Genomic DNA, 17,368 nt, shown 5'->3' with positions numbered 1-17,368 from the left:
CAACGTTACTACATGCAGGAAGAAAACTGCTGAGTAGAGGAGGGGAAGAAACAAGGCAGATTTAGCTCATAGGACCGACTGACACTAGCCAGATTTGGGACCTAGGTCCCGAACTGAGGTATTTACACAGGAAATAAATATGGCTACGCAAATCTTGTGCATCGTAAGTTACAGCTTCTGACACTGAAGAACTATGAAAATCCATAGCCAGTTAGTGATTTCTAGCCAAGCCTGTTCCGTTTTGAGCCCTCATAGGGCTGCTGCAGAGAGCAAATGTGACTGCTCTTCACAAAAGCCGTTCACCACGTATACTGTGCCTGACAGCCTCCAAAACCAGCAGTCACCCTGAACTGTGCTTCCAAACCTACCTCTGTCTCAGGCAGTTTTTGCCCCTCCAGACAGGAAAATGTCAATAGGAAAAAAGCAGTCTGTCCTAAAAAATATGGTTCAGTAATGCTTGAAAATGCATATTTCAGCCTGGCAGATCCTGTCAATTTTTATCTGTAGTGTATCTGCTGCCCACCCCCCCACACACCCCTGCCTATGTAAGAAGGAAAACAGCTTCCAGAGTCTAGATCAAGCAGTACCATAAAAACACGTATCTGGCACTTGAATTCAGTAGTCTCCTGAAAACCCCATGTACCCAACCACAGGAGGAGCAGTACCCTTTCTTTCTGGATCCTGCCCTTTTCACCTTCCCATGGTGTGCACTCAAAGTAGACAGTACCAGTTCCTCTTCTTCAATCCAGCACTTCCCACCTGAGTGAGAGAGCAATTGAAAAAAACGAAATCCTTCTGCCTGTAAAGTCTAGTTTCTTTTTGTCATGTGCATCTCAAGACTTTTTAGGTAAAAATTATACTTTGTTTGACTGAAGTTGATGGCCATCTCTTTGATTTTAGTCAGGACCAGGATTTCGCACATGTACGTAGCTATCAAAATACTAATTTTTCAATAATCCGTCTTTGAAAGTCTGGGGGAATAATAATATTTGGAGATAAAGGCTGAAAATATTTTGGGACTTCACAGGTGTTGTGTCCATCCTTCTTTTAGTGCTCTTGTGCCTTGGAATCGGGGATTGTATTTGAGTAGTGCGGGTGGTTTCTACACAGTGGAAGTTTAGGAAGAGCCAGATGCTGTGTACTGCAGCTTTTGCGCCGAGATGCCAGCGTGCAAGGCGAGCGATTTGGAGCAAGAAGGAATACTTACGCTGTTGTCTAGCTTGATGTTTCATTTCAGGACCTAAAATGGAGGTGAATGAGTGAACAAAGATGCGGTTTCTTGTCAAGGTTTGTGGTGGTGGTATTAGCACGTTTGTTACTGTCTTCCGATTAAACATTATTGTGGGCTGTTGGGACGGCTTCATTTTCTCGTTCAGCTGGTGTAGTGGGGAATATTCCCAGGAAAAAAACCGGCCCGCGTGCTGCCGTGACAACTTGTGGAAAGGGACGCTTTGTTTCATAGTAAGTCGACGCACGGTGTTCGTGCGTACGCGTGCGTTTCGCCCAGGTGTGTAGGTACGTACGTAGGTGTGCGGGGCGGCGGGCAGCGTGCCCTCGCGGCAGGCTCGGCTGCTCTCCCGCCCCGCTGGCAGGGGCAGGCTCCCCGCTCTTTCTCCCGGAGGTCAGTCAGGATGGCAGCCATCACCTGTGGCAGCCTGGTGTTTCCGACCCGGGAGCGCCAAACCTTGCTCTGGTAGCAGCCAGCCTCTTCCAGCACCGCCGAGGAATGCGGGGAAAGATCGGGAACACCCGCCCCCCCCCCACACACCCACGCAACCCCCCCGCGCCCCGCCATCCCCTTGCCCCGCCGCAAGGCCGCAGGCCGGGGGGGCGGCGGCCGGGCCCGGAGGCCGCAGGTCCCGCGGAGGCGATGCCAGATCCAGGTTTTCGCGGCAGCAGCGCTGCCGGGGCGCGAGGGCCGAGGCCGCCGTGCGGGGCGGCGGCGGCGGCGGCGGGGGGGGGGCGGCGGCGGGAGGCGCGGGCCCCGCGGAGCCGCCTGGCCGCGGCCCCGCAGGATCCAGGTAGATCGGTCCGGCTTTTACCTTTCTCCTTCGGCTTCCCTGCGCCTGGGGCTGGCGGCCGGGCTGTTTCCCGGTCTCGCAGAGAGAGGCAGTGCTGAGTTCGGAAGACAAAAATAGAACCTTTACAGAGAAATATAGGGATTGTGTGCGCGGCGGGGAGGGAGAGAGGCGAGCGGCACCCGGCTGGTTTCCAGGAGGAGCCCTTCTCTCCCTCGCGTTGCATGTTCGGCATTTCTGCAGGGATTCCTGCCCCCCTCCCCGCCGGGGCAGGGTTACCTCTGCCGCCCGCTCTCCGCATCTCCTCGGGGGAGCAAGCCAGCCAGCTCCGCTGCGAGCAGAAGGCGGCTAGAGACCATTTTCTGTGAGCGAGCCGGGGGGGGAAGAAGAGGAGAGGAGCCGTCGCAGGGACGCACCGATATAAAGACTTGTCTTCTGCCTCCCCCCCCCCGCCCCCCTCCTCCCCCTTGTAAATACTAAATCTGTAAAGGCAGCGTTTTGACATCCATCCTAAGCAGCGGCTATGGGGTGTTTGGGCAACAGCAAAACGGAGGATCAGCGTATCGATGAGAAAGCGCAGCGAGAAGCCAACAAAAAAATAGAGAAGCAGCTGCAGAAAGAGAGGCTGGCATATAAAGCGACACACCGCTTGCTCCTGCTGGGTAAGGAGGAAGGGGGCAGATGGCGGGGGGGGGGGGGGAGCCGGGGGGACGCCGGGGAGCGGAGGGGGCATCGGCCCCATCCCGGCCGGGCGGCCGCGGAGAGGGGAGAGAGGAGAGGAGAGGAGAGGAGAAGGCAAGGCAAGGCAAGGCAAGGCGGTGTGCGCCGTAGGCAGTCGGCAGGCAGGCTGTCGGATGGAGCAGCAACGCCAGGCGCCCGCGGGTCGAGCTCGGCGCCCCGGCCGCGGGGATGCACGCGTAGAGGAACGCTGCCGGAGGTGGGAGATGCTGCCGTGTCCCAAAAAAGCACCCCGAACCCCCAGCCTGAACCGTGTGTCACAATGTTCTCCCTCTCCTTCTTTCTCTTTTAGGGGCTGGTGAGTCAGGAAAAAGCACTATTGTGAAACAAATGCGAATCCTACATGTCAATGGATTTAATTCAGAGTAAGAATTATTGACGCTTCGTGACTTATTTTTTCCTTAAACGTTGGAAACAGGTTAACGCAGAGTAGGCTAGGCGATTTCTCCTCTCGTCCCCTGTGTGTTGGTGGCTTGACACTGCGTTTGGGGGGAGGGAGGGGAGGAAGGGGAGCGAGAATAAGGAAATTACTGCTATTGTATATTTGCATTTTCTCCTTCTGGCCCCCGTACTGTATTTTACACTGTTGCTACTGCAGCGCTTGACAGGCCCCTGTGTAGCAACAACATGGCGACTACTTTTTACATAGAAGCGAATAACCAAATATCGCATCTGTCTGTAATACAAAAATACATGTCAAAGTCATATTCAGGATGACAATGCCTGCTGTTTTTCCGGTATTGGGGTTAGTGTAAAACTGAAACTAATTTTGCACGTTTGTGAGAAATGATTCTGTTTTCTGAGGCTACATCATTTTCTCTCTGAAAAACTCTCAGAAATTATTATTATTAATCCATAGCATTAATTTTAGATATCTGTTGGCCTTCAACTACATGTCGTTAATTTAGAGGATGTTTACAGCATGCTGTAGAAATGAAAGAATGACTGCCAGTTCCATCAGGGCAGGCTTTGCAGATGTGGCTATGATTGTCTGATTGAAAAAAAAAATACCAGGGATGAATGTGCATTGCTCTTCATACCATGCAAGAAAAGAACTAAGGGGAAAAATACATTTCTCTTGCTGTTCTTTTCAGTTAGTATGTTGTAATGATTGAAGAGCAGATAAACAAGCGATCGGTGAAAAAAAAAAAAGTAAATGCAACTGACTGCTTTGGAAGAAAAAAATCAAAGTGTTAATATTTCTGTTTTAATGCAGAGAAAAGAAACAGAAAATACTGGATATTCGGAAAAATGTTAAAGATGCGATTGTGGTAAGAACACGCTTTATACTGTTCTTAAATGCTTGGGTGTACTGGAAATTATAAGGATTGTGCTCTCCAAGATTGTGCTGAGAGAAATCCCATTTTGCTGATCAGATTGGATTATCTTCTATTGATCCTGTATCCTGGATTTATCCAGATTAATGTGTTTGTTTTTGTTTTATCCAATTCTAGACTATAGTTTCAGCTATGAGCACTTTAATACCCCCAGTTCCATTGGCCAACCCAGAAAACCAATTTCGAATGGACTACATCAAGAGTATAGCTCCTCTTTCTGACTTTGACTATACACAGGTAAGAATAGAAACCACTGATTTATTCTGCTTCAAGGGGGAACGTGTTGCTTCACTGTGATTTCTGCTGAAACATCAGGTTTTTTACTTTTTGGAAGAAGGTGATGGGAAGAGCTTATGTCAGCATTACCACTGGGTTAACTTTTCTTACAAGATTGTGGTGGTTGCACCTGTTTTAGGGGTGCAAGGTTTTGTTGTTACTGAATTATTTGCTGTTGTTTGTAAATGCTGTTTCTGCATTTAGTTCTTTTCAGAATTTCTGATGTAATTATACATATTGACACATCAAATAAGACTTTGTTGAAAGCTGGTTTCCTACGTGGAATTAGATGCAGGATGTCAGTCTGAGGAGTTACAGTCTACCTACGGAAAAGGATATGAAAGGAAGTAAAAGGATAGAGTGGCCCCAGTGGTGTTTTCCATACATACTGCGTTTCAGAGTCGCGTAAATGGTGGTCAAGTAAGATGGTTTGCTTCCTTACATATTTATTGTAGTTGGCACAAGCAGTGGCTTACTTGTATGTAAATGTTGCCATCTTTTGATAGAGAATCATTAGAAAATGAAGGATTTCTGTGTTGGGGCTACTCTCTTGTAGACAAATGAGAGATACCTTTCAGATTGTCTTGGGTAGGCATCTTATGTTTGATTATTTTTATCTTTTTATGTTATTATTTATAGGAACATGCACAGAATGTTTTATATTTTATGCATGACATGAAAGCAAATGCATAGACATTCTGAACATTATAAGGAATTTTATTTTTGCAGTAGCACAATTTTTAATTTGCCTTAAAATTATATTGAGAGCAGTTTGTTATGGATACAGTAAGGACTAAAAAAATCTTCATTCATTGGCTAAATGATTGTAAGTTGTGCTATCAATATTACTAAAGAAGCCAATTACAATAGACTGTCTTTAGGTTATTATAGCTTCAGGGTGGGAGGGGGAGAAAGGGAAGAGTCCTTTCTTTATTGTATGACTCATATTCTCTGGTGTGTGGTGTTGCATCTGGTTAACCTACCACTTTGAAGGTTCAAGATAAAGAAAAAATATCAGACATCTTGTACAGTTAGAAATTAACACATAATGCAGATGTTAAGAAAACGACTGCGAGGTACACCCACATCTATTGCATAATTGCTCAGTTGGTAGATGTAAGTTAGTGAAAATGAGAAACTTTCTAGAAATGGAATGCGAGTTTGACTGAAATATTTGTCTTATGCAGGTATTGCAGTTCTGAGGCATTTGTGGCTCATTTTATGTGGCGTGGTTTTTGCTTGAGTTTTGGGTACATGTTTGGGTAAAATAAGTGGTGGCATGTATCCTTTGCAATTCTCTCTGCTACATCTTGTCTTTTGAGTTTCTGGGATAAAAGAAAACTAAAGTGAACTTTTCTTAGGGCTGGAGATGTTTTTTATTTTCATTTTATTGTTTACAAAATTTCTCCTTTTTCACAGAAGCTAACTATATCTGGTCAGATTTGACACACTGTTTGATATTTTATAGAGGGGAAAACTTACTCTTCTTGGAGGGGAAAAGACTAGGACCCAGTGGACTGTGAAACAAGTAATAATTCATTTGAAATCTCAATTCAAAGTCTATTTTGGTTTAAAATAATAAGAAAAAAAACCCCTCTGGTTTTTAATTAAGTAGGATTTCTGAAAATACCATCACATTTTTTGAATTAGTGTCAAATAATACTCCTAATCTTAAAAAAAAAAAAAAAGAGTTGTTTTAACCTTAAAAAAAGAAAAAAAATCTAGTAGTGCTGGTTTAGAAGCAAATATACTTTATGCGTCACTTTCATCTTTTCCCTCTTGTTTTCTTTGCTCAATTCATAGGTTTAATATTTGTAAAATACATAGTCTGGCTAGAAGGATTGGGGATTTGGGGTTTTTTTAATTTATTTATTTTTGTAGGTTTAGTATGTTATTTCTCTCCAGGAGGATGTGTGAGCAAGACAGATTGGGGGAAAAAAAAAAAGTGCTGTTGTGCTTCAGGGCTTGATTCTACTCCAGTTTAAGTCAATGATAACTTAAAGTGAAATTATGTTTCCAGCTTAAATAACTTTTGACCCATTTAGTATTTTTGGATATGGACAAATATAAAAATAAATACTTGGATAGTTATCAGTTTTGCATCCTTTGCTAAACATTACTGATTCTCTAATGAATAGCTGGTGTATGGAATAAGGCCTTCTGAGCCAGAGAAACCAATGCAGTATTTGGTAGTAGACATTCAGGACTTGTGGTTCTATAATCCATACTTAAAAACAGTTGTAAAGGAAAAAATGCAGACTTAGGCAGCGCTTAGGTGTTGCCTCTGGGGTAAATTCTAGCACATTCTAAAATGTGACAAAGGTTACCCTTCTTCCTTTGAATGAGGGAAGAGACAATTTTAGGGTTTGTAACAATATGGATGGTAATGAGCTGTGAAAGTCATAGCCCTTAGTGTTACAATATGAATTTACAGATGTGTTAGTTTTTGGATTATGTTACCCATGTAATCTTTGTCATAAAAATTGATGTGTTTTAGTTGAAGATGCATTTCAAATACATTGCATGTAAAATGTGTGAAAACGACTGCACTGTAGCGTGAGTCTTTAAAGAAAGATCCCTGATGAAATGCAAAAACTTCACTGATGGCACAACATGACCAATACTCATGAGGCACTAATTTAAATATATTTGTGACATTGGGTATGCTTGGATATGCATTCTTAAATTGCATACAAATTAACTAATATGCATTTAATTGTGAAAATTGTCCTTTAAAATAGGTGGATTTGAAAATACTGATTTTTTTTATTTTATTTTATTTTTTTTGGTGGGTGGAATCATACTCTTAATTGCAATTTATGACTGAAATTCCAAGAATTTGAGTAAGGGTGGGATTCACATTTAGACTCAGAGATGTATTTGGGGGTTTTGTTTGGCTGGTTTTTTAATTACATAGTTCCGTACAGAATGTAAGCAGAACATCTTACTTAGTAGTGATACAAATTTTATTTTCTCTTTACAGCCTTTTAACATTTCTTTAAGAGTCTGTGGAGTGCCCTACCCAATAATTTTACTTACTTTTAAAAAATTATTCTTTAATTTGGTTTAGTTATGCTACTCTGATTATTTATCTAGTTGGTATAAAACAAAATCAAAGGTTTCCTGATTTCTTTTATAGTTTTTATGTTGTCTTCCATTACTTTTATTAAAAGACTGTACCATTTTTACAAAAAATTTCCTGACTGACTGATGCAGTCTAATTCTATAAATCATAAGGGTTAAGGCTAGAGTGTTTACAAAGTTAATAAATATGAATAAGGCAAGTGTCCACTGTAGTTTCTTGCTTGAAAATGTGAAAGGAATCAAGATAAATTTTCATCTGATGACTAGTTTAGGCATTATCTTAGCTCTATATTCCAGGGTGGAATCAGCAGAAGGGCTTTAAAACTGAAATGGAAGCACACATGCTGTATCAGAAAGGATTTTTTTTTTAATTATTTTTGGCAAAGTGTTGATTGATATTTGCTAAAGTTAACAGGAATTGACCTGCACCATTTTTAATCCTTTATTGATGGGGATTTATTTTGTCCTTTGTGAATCAGAGTGAGCATATTAAGGGCATATTATGCTGTTAGCTGTGGAAAAACAGGGTGCATTATGTAAGCATGTGTTTACTCAAGTTCAGTTGTCTTTATTTAAGTATTTTAATTTTGTGGGCGCTATGAAGCTGCTTGGTACATGGTTCCTTTACACTTTGTTTTCCCAAAAAATGTAGTCAAATTAAGCTGCTTTTCATAATATGTTTTGGATCAAGCTCATCTGATCAGTTATCTGTAGGTATGCAGCAGGTAGTCAATTACCTACCACCAAACTATATAGTCAAGTGTTTGGCTATACGAACCAGTTACTAGTGAATGTGAATCATTTATAGAGAACGTGTAAACATTTCACCCAGGTTTGGGGGAGCAGGGAGAGTTTTCAAAAGATTCATTTCCCTTTGCTAAGAATGTTTTAGAGAGGCGAAGTATTTTGTTGAACCTTCATGAAACAGTGAATTGTGCAAATGTAGTCCCTTGTGTTGATTTTAGAATGTGAGTTTTAAAAATAAGTTTTAAAGCTATTCTATCAATCGGGCAAGCTCTTTAATTTAGCTCTTAAAAGTGAAATGTTAGTGTGGCCACTGACAGGGAAACTACTTTAGATTAATCTGGTCTGTGGTTTGCTCTACATTTTCAGATATTGCAGTTTGAGTTCAATTTGATGACTTTGATTTTCCTCCACATTTTCTTCTTAAAAATCAGGACTTTGTATCCATAATGTGAAGACATGAGAAAGAAAGAAAGAAAGGTACTTTTCGTCAGAATTTGAAGTTACATAGACTTGTGTTAGGCATTTCAAATTTTTACTAGACCTGGTATTCAAATTTGAACTTGTGTTGACGCGTGGTGATGGCTCGTTTTCACAGCGCGTGTCTCAATGTTTGAAGTAACTGGAAATCTTGCTCAGGTTGGGCTGTAGACAATCTTTATCCTGAATAAATACTTAAATAAAAGATTAAAAACATTATAAATATGGTTCATATATGGTTAAACTTGCTTGGGTTGTGCAGTTAATGCTATGACTTTAATATCCTATTTGACCACAAATCATTTAAGTTTCCCTGTAATACGTATTTGATGTAGCCCAAAGGAGTTACAAAATAGCATCATCTTAGATTTTTTGATTTTCAAATAACTTGCAATATTTCCATGTTTCTCAGGAGTGTGAAAATATACAGTGTTTTACATGAAAATATCATAAAATGAAAGAGAGAATACGGTAAATATTGCCACTCAAATAGCTTCATTTGATTTTTCTTTCTGTCTAGATTTTTACTTTAGGGCTTTGTTTACTGTTTTGGGTAGAATGAACAGCCACAAGTTTTTATAATTACCTGTCATAGTGATATGTAACATTGCTGCAGTGTCAAGCCAACACAAAGTTTAAAAATCAATTAGACTTTTAAAAATTCAGTCATTTGTGTTTTTCGTGGGCGAAGATGCACACTGGTAGTTCTTCATTTGTTATTTTCAGGAATGTGGAAAGGATCTGGAAGGCCAGATAATGATTAAATTGTATAGGTCCAACAACATTATTACTACCCTGAACTAGTGACACTTGAAAAACTGATGAAGGCGGCTGTCAGAGAAGGACAGCTGAAAATGCTGTGTATGCTAATACAGTTGTTGGCAACTCTTTAGTCTTCACTCAAAGGTTAAAACTGTCAAGAGGACTGGTATTGAAAAGTAGTGGATATTGGGGAGAAGTAGCAATTAGGTAAGAGGTGACATTTCTTTGTTGTGATAGCACTTGTTTTTATGCTGTACGCTAACTGTTAACTAACAGCAGATACTGAAGTTGAGCTCTTTTCATGTTAAGAGCAGATTCTGCTGATGCCCAGTGATACCTTTCCTTCCATATGAAATACCTGTTTGCGTACAGATGTAGCATAAGCGTATCTGGTTTTCATTAAATCAGCAAGCCGAGTCACTATAATGTTCCGATTAATCAATGTTTAAGTAGAAAATTATAAACATTTCATATGTGAGATCAAGAATATACTTCAGTGTTATGTATTATTTTGTTCTTATTCTCTGTGAGCATTAAGTTTGCTGTTGACAGGTTGGTCAATCCAGTAGTGCTTTCAGAAATAACTAGTCATTATGTTAACTAACTCTGTAGTTTCAAAAATATAAAACTAGAGCTGGGATCATACTACAAACAAGTATAGGGCAATTTGGGGCGGGGGGAAGAAAAAGAAAAAAAACAAAACCCAAACCAACAAACTTCTCAAATTGATAATATATACTGGAACTGTAAAAGTATAAAATTCCACCATGATTTTCTTTAATTCCTTTATTTTAATTCTTTAATAAATACTCTGATTTTACTGAAAAGACAACTTGGGCTTAAAATTGGAGTGGTTTGTGTAAAGTACAGCTCTTCTTTGAGGCTCAGGGTTTCTTGCTTAAAATACGCAGTTTGTGTTTGGGGGGTGCTTGCTTTAGGATGAAGGAATTCCTTATGTTCAAGCATAAAAATGAAGTAAGGTTTTTGCTTTAGTAAAACGCTACTCCATTTAATAGAAGTGTAACAACTTATTTCTTCCTCCCCTTGTTCCAAAGTCACTGAACCACAACTGTTAACAGTTTATACCAGTGATAAGTAAATGATTAAATCTGTCCCAGGAAAGGAGCTTGGGGATCTACTTACACCCCCAACAATTAACAGTAGAAATACTGAGATTGGGAGCCGTAGGAAGTCATGTGCATAATCACAGATGATCTACAGTTAACAAATATAAGATGTATCCAGAAAAAAATGAAGAGAAACAGGTATTAAATTCTGTGTTTGTTTCTAGGTCTTCCTATCTCAATATTTTTAAGAACCAATTCAACTTTGAAGTATGCTTGAAAAGTTCACCTTTCCCACACGTATTTACCTTTTTTAGAATATATTTTTGCATAGCTTACAATGTAAAATAATGAATTTCAGTCTGAAAAGGCAATTATTTGAGAAAGTCTTATGAACAGTGCTGTTTATGAATCAAGTGCAGTGTTGCATTCAATATTACATCATCATAGTAACACCAAATTAAATGTTTGCTATCTTATATTGTGAATCTCATTTCTCAGATAGTGGGGTGGTGTTCACACTTTATCCAGTCTGCCTTATTTATTATCACACAACACAGAGACTTTCACTGTGAAACTGGAAAGATATTACCATTTATTATGACTGCTAACTAAAATTACTTCCATAGTCTCTAAAATTGTTGATGTTTACTGATATTACTTCAAGTTTTGTACCTATGAATACAGATTAGTTGGAGTTTTTTTGAAAGTCAAGCCAACATCTAGTCAAATACTGTAAATTAGTAATAATAAATGGCATTTTCTGTCTTTTTTTGCTAAAATTTTAGCTGAAAACTTCATATACTTCTAACACACTTTACAAGGATAAAAATATTTTTACATCTAAATTTGGTATTTGATTCAATGGCAACAGGAAGAGTAATAACTTGAATTATCATCTTAAGTAGGAGTGACTGGTTTTCCTCATGGAACCAAAAATGTATTAGGGGATCATTTATGAGCTTTAGAATATTTTTGTTCATCAGGTATTTTTCAGCATATAACCTGATTTTAAATTAAAGAAAGGCAGAAGTGATAGGTTAAAGCCTGTACTATTGTTATCTTTGTACTGGTCACAGGTCTGTGAAGCACACTGATCTGTTTTAAACTGTGGTTGCTTTGAGGGGGTGTGCTGTTTTGTATTCCTTCGCAATTCGTGGCTGCTGTGAGTGTATCTTCCGAAAGCAATTCTGCGATGTGCAGGTGGCAGCAGTCCTTCTCCATCCCAGGTGGTAAGATTTGGAAAAACAGCTGAAGGAATAGCACTGGTCACTAGGTTGGTGCCTGACCGAAACGTAGTAGCCTGGCCAGAATAACAAACTGATCCTGATTCCCAGTCTTCCTTCAAGGAAGAAACAGGAAAGAAATTTTAGCAATTTTTAGCACTTAGGTTGAGTTGCATTGAAATCTCTACAAGATTTAAATACGAGTTAGTATGTAGTTTTTTAAGACTTAACATGCACTTAAAAACATTTGCAAGAACTTTGCTTGTTTGTTCCCTCTTGTAAACCAAACTGAATTATAATGAAAATAAATACAAATTATGCAAAGGGCAATTGCACTCTTAATGAAGACACACTGTCCAATTAGTCCAAGGCTGATGACACTTCAGACTTTTAAAAGTGGCAGTTTTCGGAGTAAAGCTAGTGAAATATTTAATTAATTGTCATCATTTATAAACTACATTAAAACAGATTTTCCATCACAGCTAGAGAATAGGTAAACATAGCAGAGTATGTTTCACAATTGTCCTCATTATCAATTAATTCTTTTAATCTCTGAAGCCAAAGATAGCAGGTTGATGTACTGCTTTTGCCATTTTTGAGTGCTCTGTAAAAATAATGTGTTTTCTAGTCGGGGAGAATCTTTTTTTGACTTCAGTGGCCATGATCAATCACCATATGTGTTCGTATTGTCACTGAAGCCAGTGGAGACCTATGGAACATAGGATATCACCTACTCAAATAATAGTAGTGTCATTATTTAGAGTTTCAAAGAAGTAAGCATTCATCTGCACAACAGCAAAGAGCTGCATCCCCTTTCTTCAGCACATGATGATGAGATTTTAGCTTCAGTTTCTGAAATGGTGTTGAGCATTGCCAGCTTAGACCTTTGCTTATTGTTTTTCCATCACCTCCATAGCTTTATCCATTGCTTGTACTTAATTGTCAACAGTGGATTATCTTTTTTAATGTCAATATAGTCTGTATCAACAGATGGGATATTTCATTTGCAGAAGGTAGCAACCTGAGCTGAGGAATAGAGAACAAGCTGAACAGTGTGAACAGAAGACTGTATGTATACCTTGCATATAATGAAGTACATTGAAAACCAAAAAGTATTATGAACAATTTTTTTCCCATGAGTGTCTAGAAGCTCTTTACGATAAATGTAAATAGGACTCTAAAGCAGGTGAAAGGCAAGAACAATGCACGTTTGCAGTTAACTGCTAAAAGTTTCTGTAAAATGTTTATGGTTTTGTTCTGTCACCTATTTAATATAATTTGCTGTTCTGTAGTTAAAGACATTCAATTCAAGTGTTGTGGTCAAGTTCTAGGACCTTCTCTTTAAAAGGATCCTGGAGGAAACTAATTTGTACAACGTGGTTTTAAGTTTATATTGTATTTTACTTTGGAAACTCTTGCAATAATTTCTTGGAACAGAGCTACCTCTGGTTGTAAGCATGCCAGCTGTCACTTGAGGCATGCAGATTACGGTTTCTTGCTTTAAATCAGTAGATTAATTTTGGTTGGTTTAAAGTGCACTCTTGTAATTAATCTACTAGTATTTGTTTTAAAAGCCTGTGCTGGATGTTTTGAAAGGATATTTATCCTTAGGCAAGAAGAATATTGGAATTTTTCTCTGTTATGTCGACGTTAGAGATGAACTTTGCCTTTTAAATCTTTTAAAAGTAAACGTTTTCTGACACTTCTGCCAATTCATTCCATCTGAGTTTTCTTATTGCTGTCAGTAGAACTTAAACATATTTTAATGCAAATAATTATCCCACTGTTTTGAACTGTGAAATTGTTTAGCAAGATAAAATAGGCTAAAGATATGCAAGCCCTCTTATCTCTGTTAATTTGGTGAATGCTTTTTGATCACGTCCACCCTCACTTCCATAGGATGTTAAGTGACAGAACTGTGCAGATCATTCTTTTCTTAACATACACCCACATACTTTCTTTCATAGGAGCTAAATAATATCAAATTTAAGAACTGTCAGGTAGGAAAACAAGAAAAGGCAAAGAACGGTTAAGTGAAATAGGGGAAACTGTATCCTCACTTCTCTCTGTACAGATAACTAACTACCCCTTGCCTGCAGACCTACAGCTGACCACGAACGGTAGCAGGACCTGGTTGTCACTCAGCTCCAGAGTGCCTTTGGTGCAGGCTACGTGCCTTGAGGAGTTCCCGACCCCAGGCAAAAAGAAAAGGTGGAGGAGAAATGTAGATTAAAAAAACTATGCAACAAATATATGGTCACTTCTATTTTGTCACTGGATAGAGGAAGAGGTCAGGTATCTCCAGTTGCTGCTGAAACCATGTCATTAATTATTAGATTACCAGCAGGTATCACAGAAGAATGAGGCTTCATGGGAGGATCTGTAGCCTTAAACGTTTGCATGAGAATATTCTTTCTGGCAGGCAGGTGTCCTGTAACTTGAACTTTAGCTTCTCCTTTCTTCTCAGGATGTCAGCGTTGCCTGTTCCTTTTGGGAAGAGCAGACTTGCTTATTTAGGATAACATACTTTTAATTGAACAGTAGATCTTTTGTTTGTCCACCCCTAGAATTACCATTTTGAATTGTTGTTATCTGCTGAATTTCTGTCTTGATTTGAACAACAGCAAACTAAACATGCTAACTGACTAACAGCAGTGTGGGTATATTATGAACCAAAAGAATAATTAGTCAGGGAATACATAAGTCAGGAATCATAATTAAAAAATAATGGTATGGATTAAAAATCACATCAGTAGAGGAAGATGGCTCTTGATGTCTCTGAGAGCCAGCCATTCGAACTGCAGAGGATTTTCACTGTATTTTGAAGAAGTAGGGATTAAATTTGGTCCTTGGGCTTCAGTTCTATAGACCAGGTTTTGATTCTTCTCACTGATGAATGAAAGCCTGGCAAGAAGTATAATGTTCCTTAAATACAGAAGTCATCCTAAACAACTATATTCCCTAGGGTCTAGTCTTGCAAAGGCTTAAACATGTGGATATATGTGGACCTAAATGCACTGCTAATGCACTGTTACCACAGCATTCATGCAGCTGAGCTTCCGGTTATGCAGTGATATATTAATATCAAAATCACAAATACTTTCAGTTGAAAAACAAAACAAGCGAATCATTGCTCCCTGTTAAATTTATATTTTAGAGGTCGTTGAGCACTTTTATGGATTTTCTTGGGGGTGGGAAAAGTTGTGTAGGTTAGAGATTGGCACAGAACTTGAAATAAGCAAAATCTTTTTCAGATAAGTGACAGTTCTCTGGATGCTATTAAGCTGTGAACAGTAGGTCTTTTCAATAATCACTGTGATTCATTTTCATATTGTGGGGTTTTTTTAATAATAATATCTTTAAAAGGCTTGCTGAACAGTAGGCTGCACCAGCATAACTTTCTGTGCAGAAGGAAAGGTTTCATGCACAGAGTCTTAGATAATTTACCTTAAATTGATTTGCACAGCTCAATAAAACCACAAGAAAACTGTACCAGCTCAGATCACGGGTTCATTTAGCACCAGATCTCATCTCTGACCATGGCTGATAGTGAAACTGGAAAAACAGTTTAAGAATGGGGCCAGCACATAGTAATGTTTCCCACATTGATTGTCCTAGTCTCCACAGATTTATGGCTTAGGTATTTTTTGACTGGGAGTGGTTTTTCTGTATTTAATAACTTCAGTGGATTTTTCTTCCAGGAATTCTTTCTTTCTTTCTTTCTTTCTTTTTTTTTTTTTTTTCCCCCTTCAACCTGTGTGAACTTTCAGTTATGGCAGTGAGTTCTGCAGTTTAAGTATGTATTGTATGAGGAAGTACCACTTGATTGATTTCCCTCCCCCCGTCCCCCCAGGTCTGCTACCCACTGGTCTTCCCTGGTTTGTCTATTAGAAATATTTCATCTTTTCCACATTGCCTTTCTTATTGCATATCATATCCCTCCAAATATTTATCTTTCCGCTTAAAGAGTCTATTTAACTGGTTCTCTCACAGGGCTGTTTCCATGTCTTTGTTCATTCTTGTTGCCCTTCCATGTATCCTCTAGTTTTACTAGACCCTGTCTGCAATGAGACGCAAGAACTGCACACAGTGTTCAAGGTGTAGGTACATTGCAATTTATAAGTAGCCTTCTGTTCTCTTTTTCATTCTCTAGTCTTTTTCTAATAATTCCTAACATTGTTTGCTTTTTTTGAACACTGAGTTCATATCTTTATAGAATTATAGTAGATTATTTTCTAATTCCAAGAGAACTTGAACGCAGTTGCTGTTAAGAGGAATATGTGTGAAGGTCTCTGTACATCTCTAATGTTGATTAGCAGAGCCCAATGGGTACTATTAAGTATTTTCAGATCTGTCATATATTTTGACTAGTTTGTTCAAAAAATCTGTTGCATTCAATTTTTTATTCTTTCATGTGTAATGACTGTCTTCTCATTTGCTATGCTGCCATATATCCCTTATGAAAAATCATTTTTTAATTTTATCTACCATGACTAGTATTTTCTTCTGTGCAGAAGGAGAACACACTTTATTTTTGTTCTTAAAATGGAAAAGAAATTGGTCTTCAGCCTGATTTTAGAGAGGCAATGTTTACGGTACCACGAAGGACATTTGTGCTTTCAAATCTGCTCATAGTTCCTTAATCATTCGTTACGGTTTGCCCAATTTAGCAGAAAAGACAACCATTGTTTGGAACCCTTCTCATTAGAGAAATAAAATGTTTAAAAATACCAAAATGCCACTTTTTTTTTCCTCGCAGTTCCTAATGTTGTGTGTCACTAAGAGAAAATGTTTTGAACTTTTTGATCTCCCTTGGGGAAACGCTGCAAGTAGCTGAATTTTGTTATTTTTATGTCAATTTAGGTCTTACATGATTCAGCACTTGTGGTTTGTGGGAAAAAGAGTTGTAGATTATGATTAAAGGAGCAAAAATAGTAAGGAGTGGCTACTAGATAAGGCATCTCTTTACTGTTAAAATATTTTTTCAATTGGCTTTATGTCATTTTTAAAGCTCTAGCTCTGTTCCTCATATTTTCTCTATCAATTGTGACTAGTGTACTTCAAAGAGAATAGTTCAATTGTTTCACTTTTTAGCTTTTTTTAACAGTACAAAGAATTAAGAACAAGTTGCTATAGGGTCTTGATAATACTAAATCTGTACATTTAAGTCTGTCAAACATGGTTGTCTCCAACAGGCCAACCAGTCATCCCCTTCTGGCAGCCTCTCAGGAATAAACAGAAAGTCTTTAGGGAAGGGAATGGAAGAGGATACAGGATGCAAAAAACCTGCTTGTAGTGCAGTAAAAATTCTTTGGTGTAGTAATGGACCACAAACGAGTTAGCTCATTCTGGGATGCATTAACAAGGCTATTGTGCAAAAAGACATGAAGTAATTATGCCATTTTGTTTGGCACTGGTGAGTCCCCAGCTGGGGTATCGTGTCTAGTTTGGGGAACTGAACTTGAAAAGAGTACACAAGTGGAGTCTAGAGGAGACCATCAAGACTAAAAGGAGGCAAAGAAAACTGGGTATGTTTACTCTTGAAAAGAGAACACTCCAAGTTGAAGGGGAAAGGGAGCTGAATATAATTTTTAGTAATTAAAAAGCTGTAATTGCATATTCTTGTGTCTGTCTTTTCA

At 38.9% G+C, this 17,368-nt stretch overlaps 1 protein-coding gene across 2 annotated transcripts in view; it reads left to right on the top strand.

The window, feature by feature from the left end:
* The window catches only part of GNAL (G protein subunit alpha L), a 190,904-nt gene that overhangs the window by 71,199 nt on the left and 102,337 nt on the right, over positions 1-17,368 (top strand). Inside the window, exons 1-4 of one of the 2 annotated variants that reach the window (XM_075022953.1) lie at positions 1,984-2,680; positions 3,049-3,121; positions 3,973-4,027; positions 4,211-4,330. In XM_075022953.1, the coding sequence (XP_074879054.1) occupies positions 2,542-2,680; positions 3,049-3,121; positions 3,973-4,027; positions 4,211-4,330 (387 nt within the window). In that variant the 5' untranslated portion in view covers positions 1,984-2,541. Of the gene's footprint in view, positions 1-1,983; positions 2,681-3,048; positions 3,122-3,972; positions 4,028-4,210; positions 4,331-17,368 lie in introns of those variants that run through there. The other variant, XM_075022952.1, reaches the window with a different exon arrangement.

This window comes from Buteo buteo, chromosome 3 (genome assembly GCF_964188355.1).
Source record: "Buteo buteo chromosome 3, bButBut1.hap1.1, whole genome shotgun sequence".
In the NCBI taxonomy this organism is placed as follows: Eukaryota; Metazoa; Chordata; class Aves; order Accipitriformes; family Accipitridae; genus Buteo; species Buteo buteo.
This window is presented reverse-complemented; position numbering and strand designations above follow the sequence as displayed.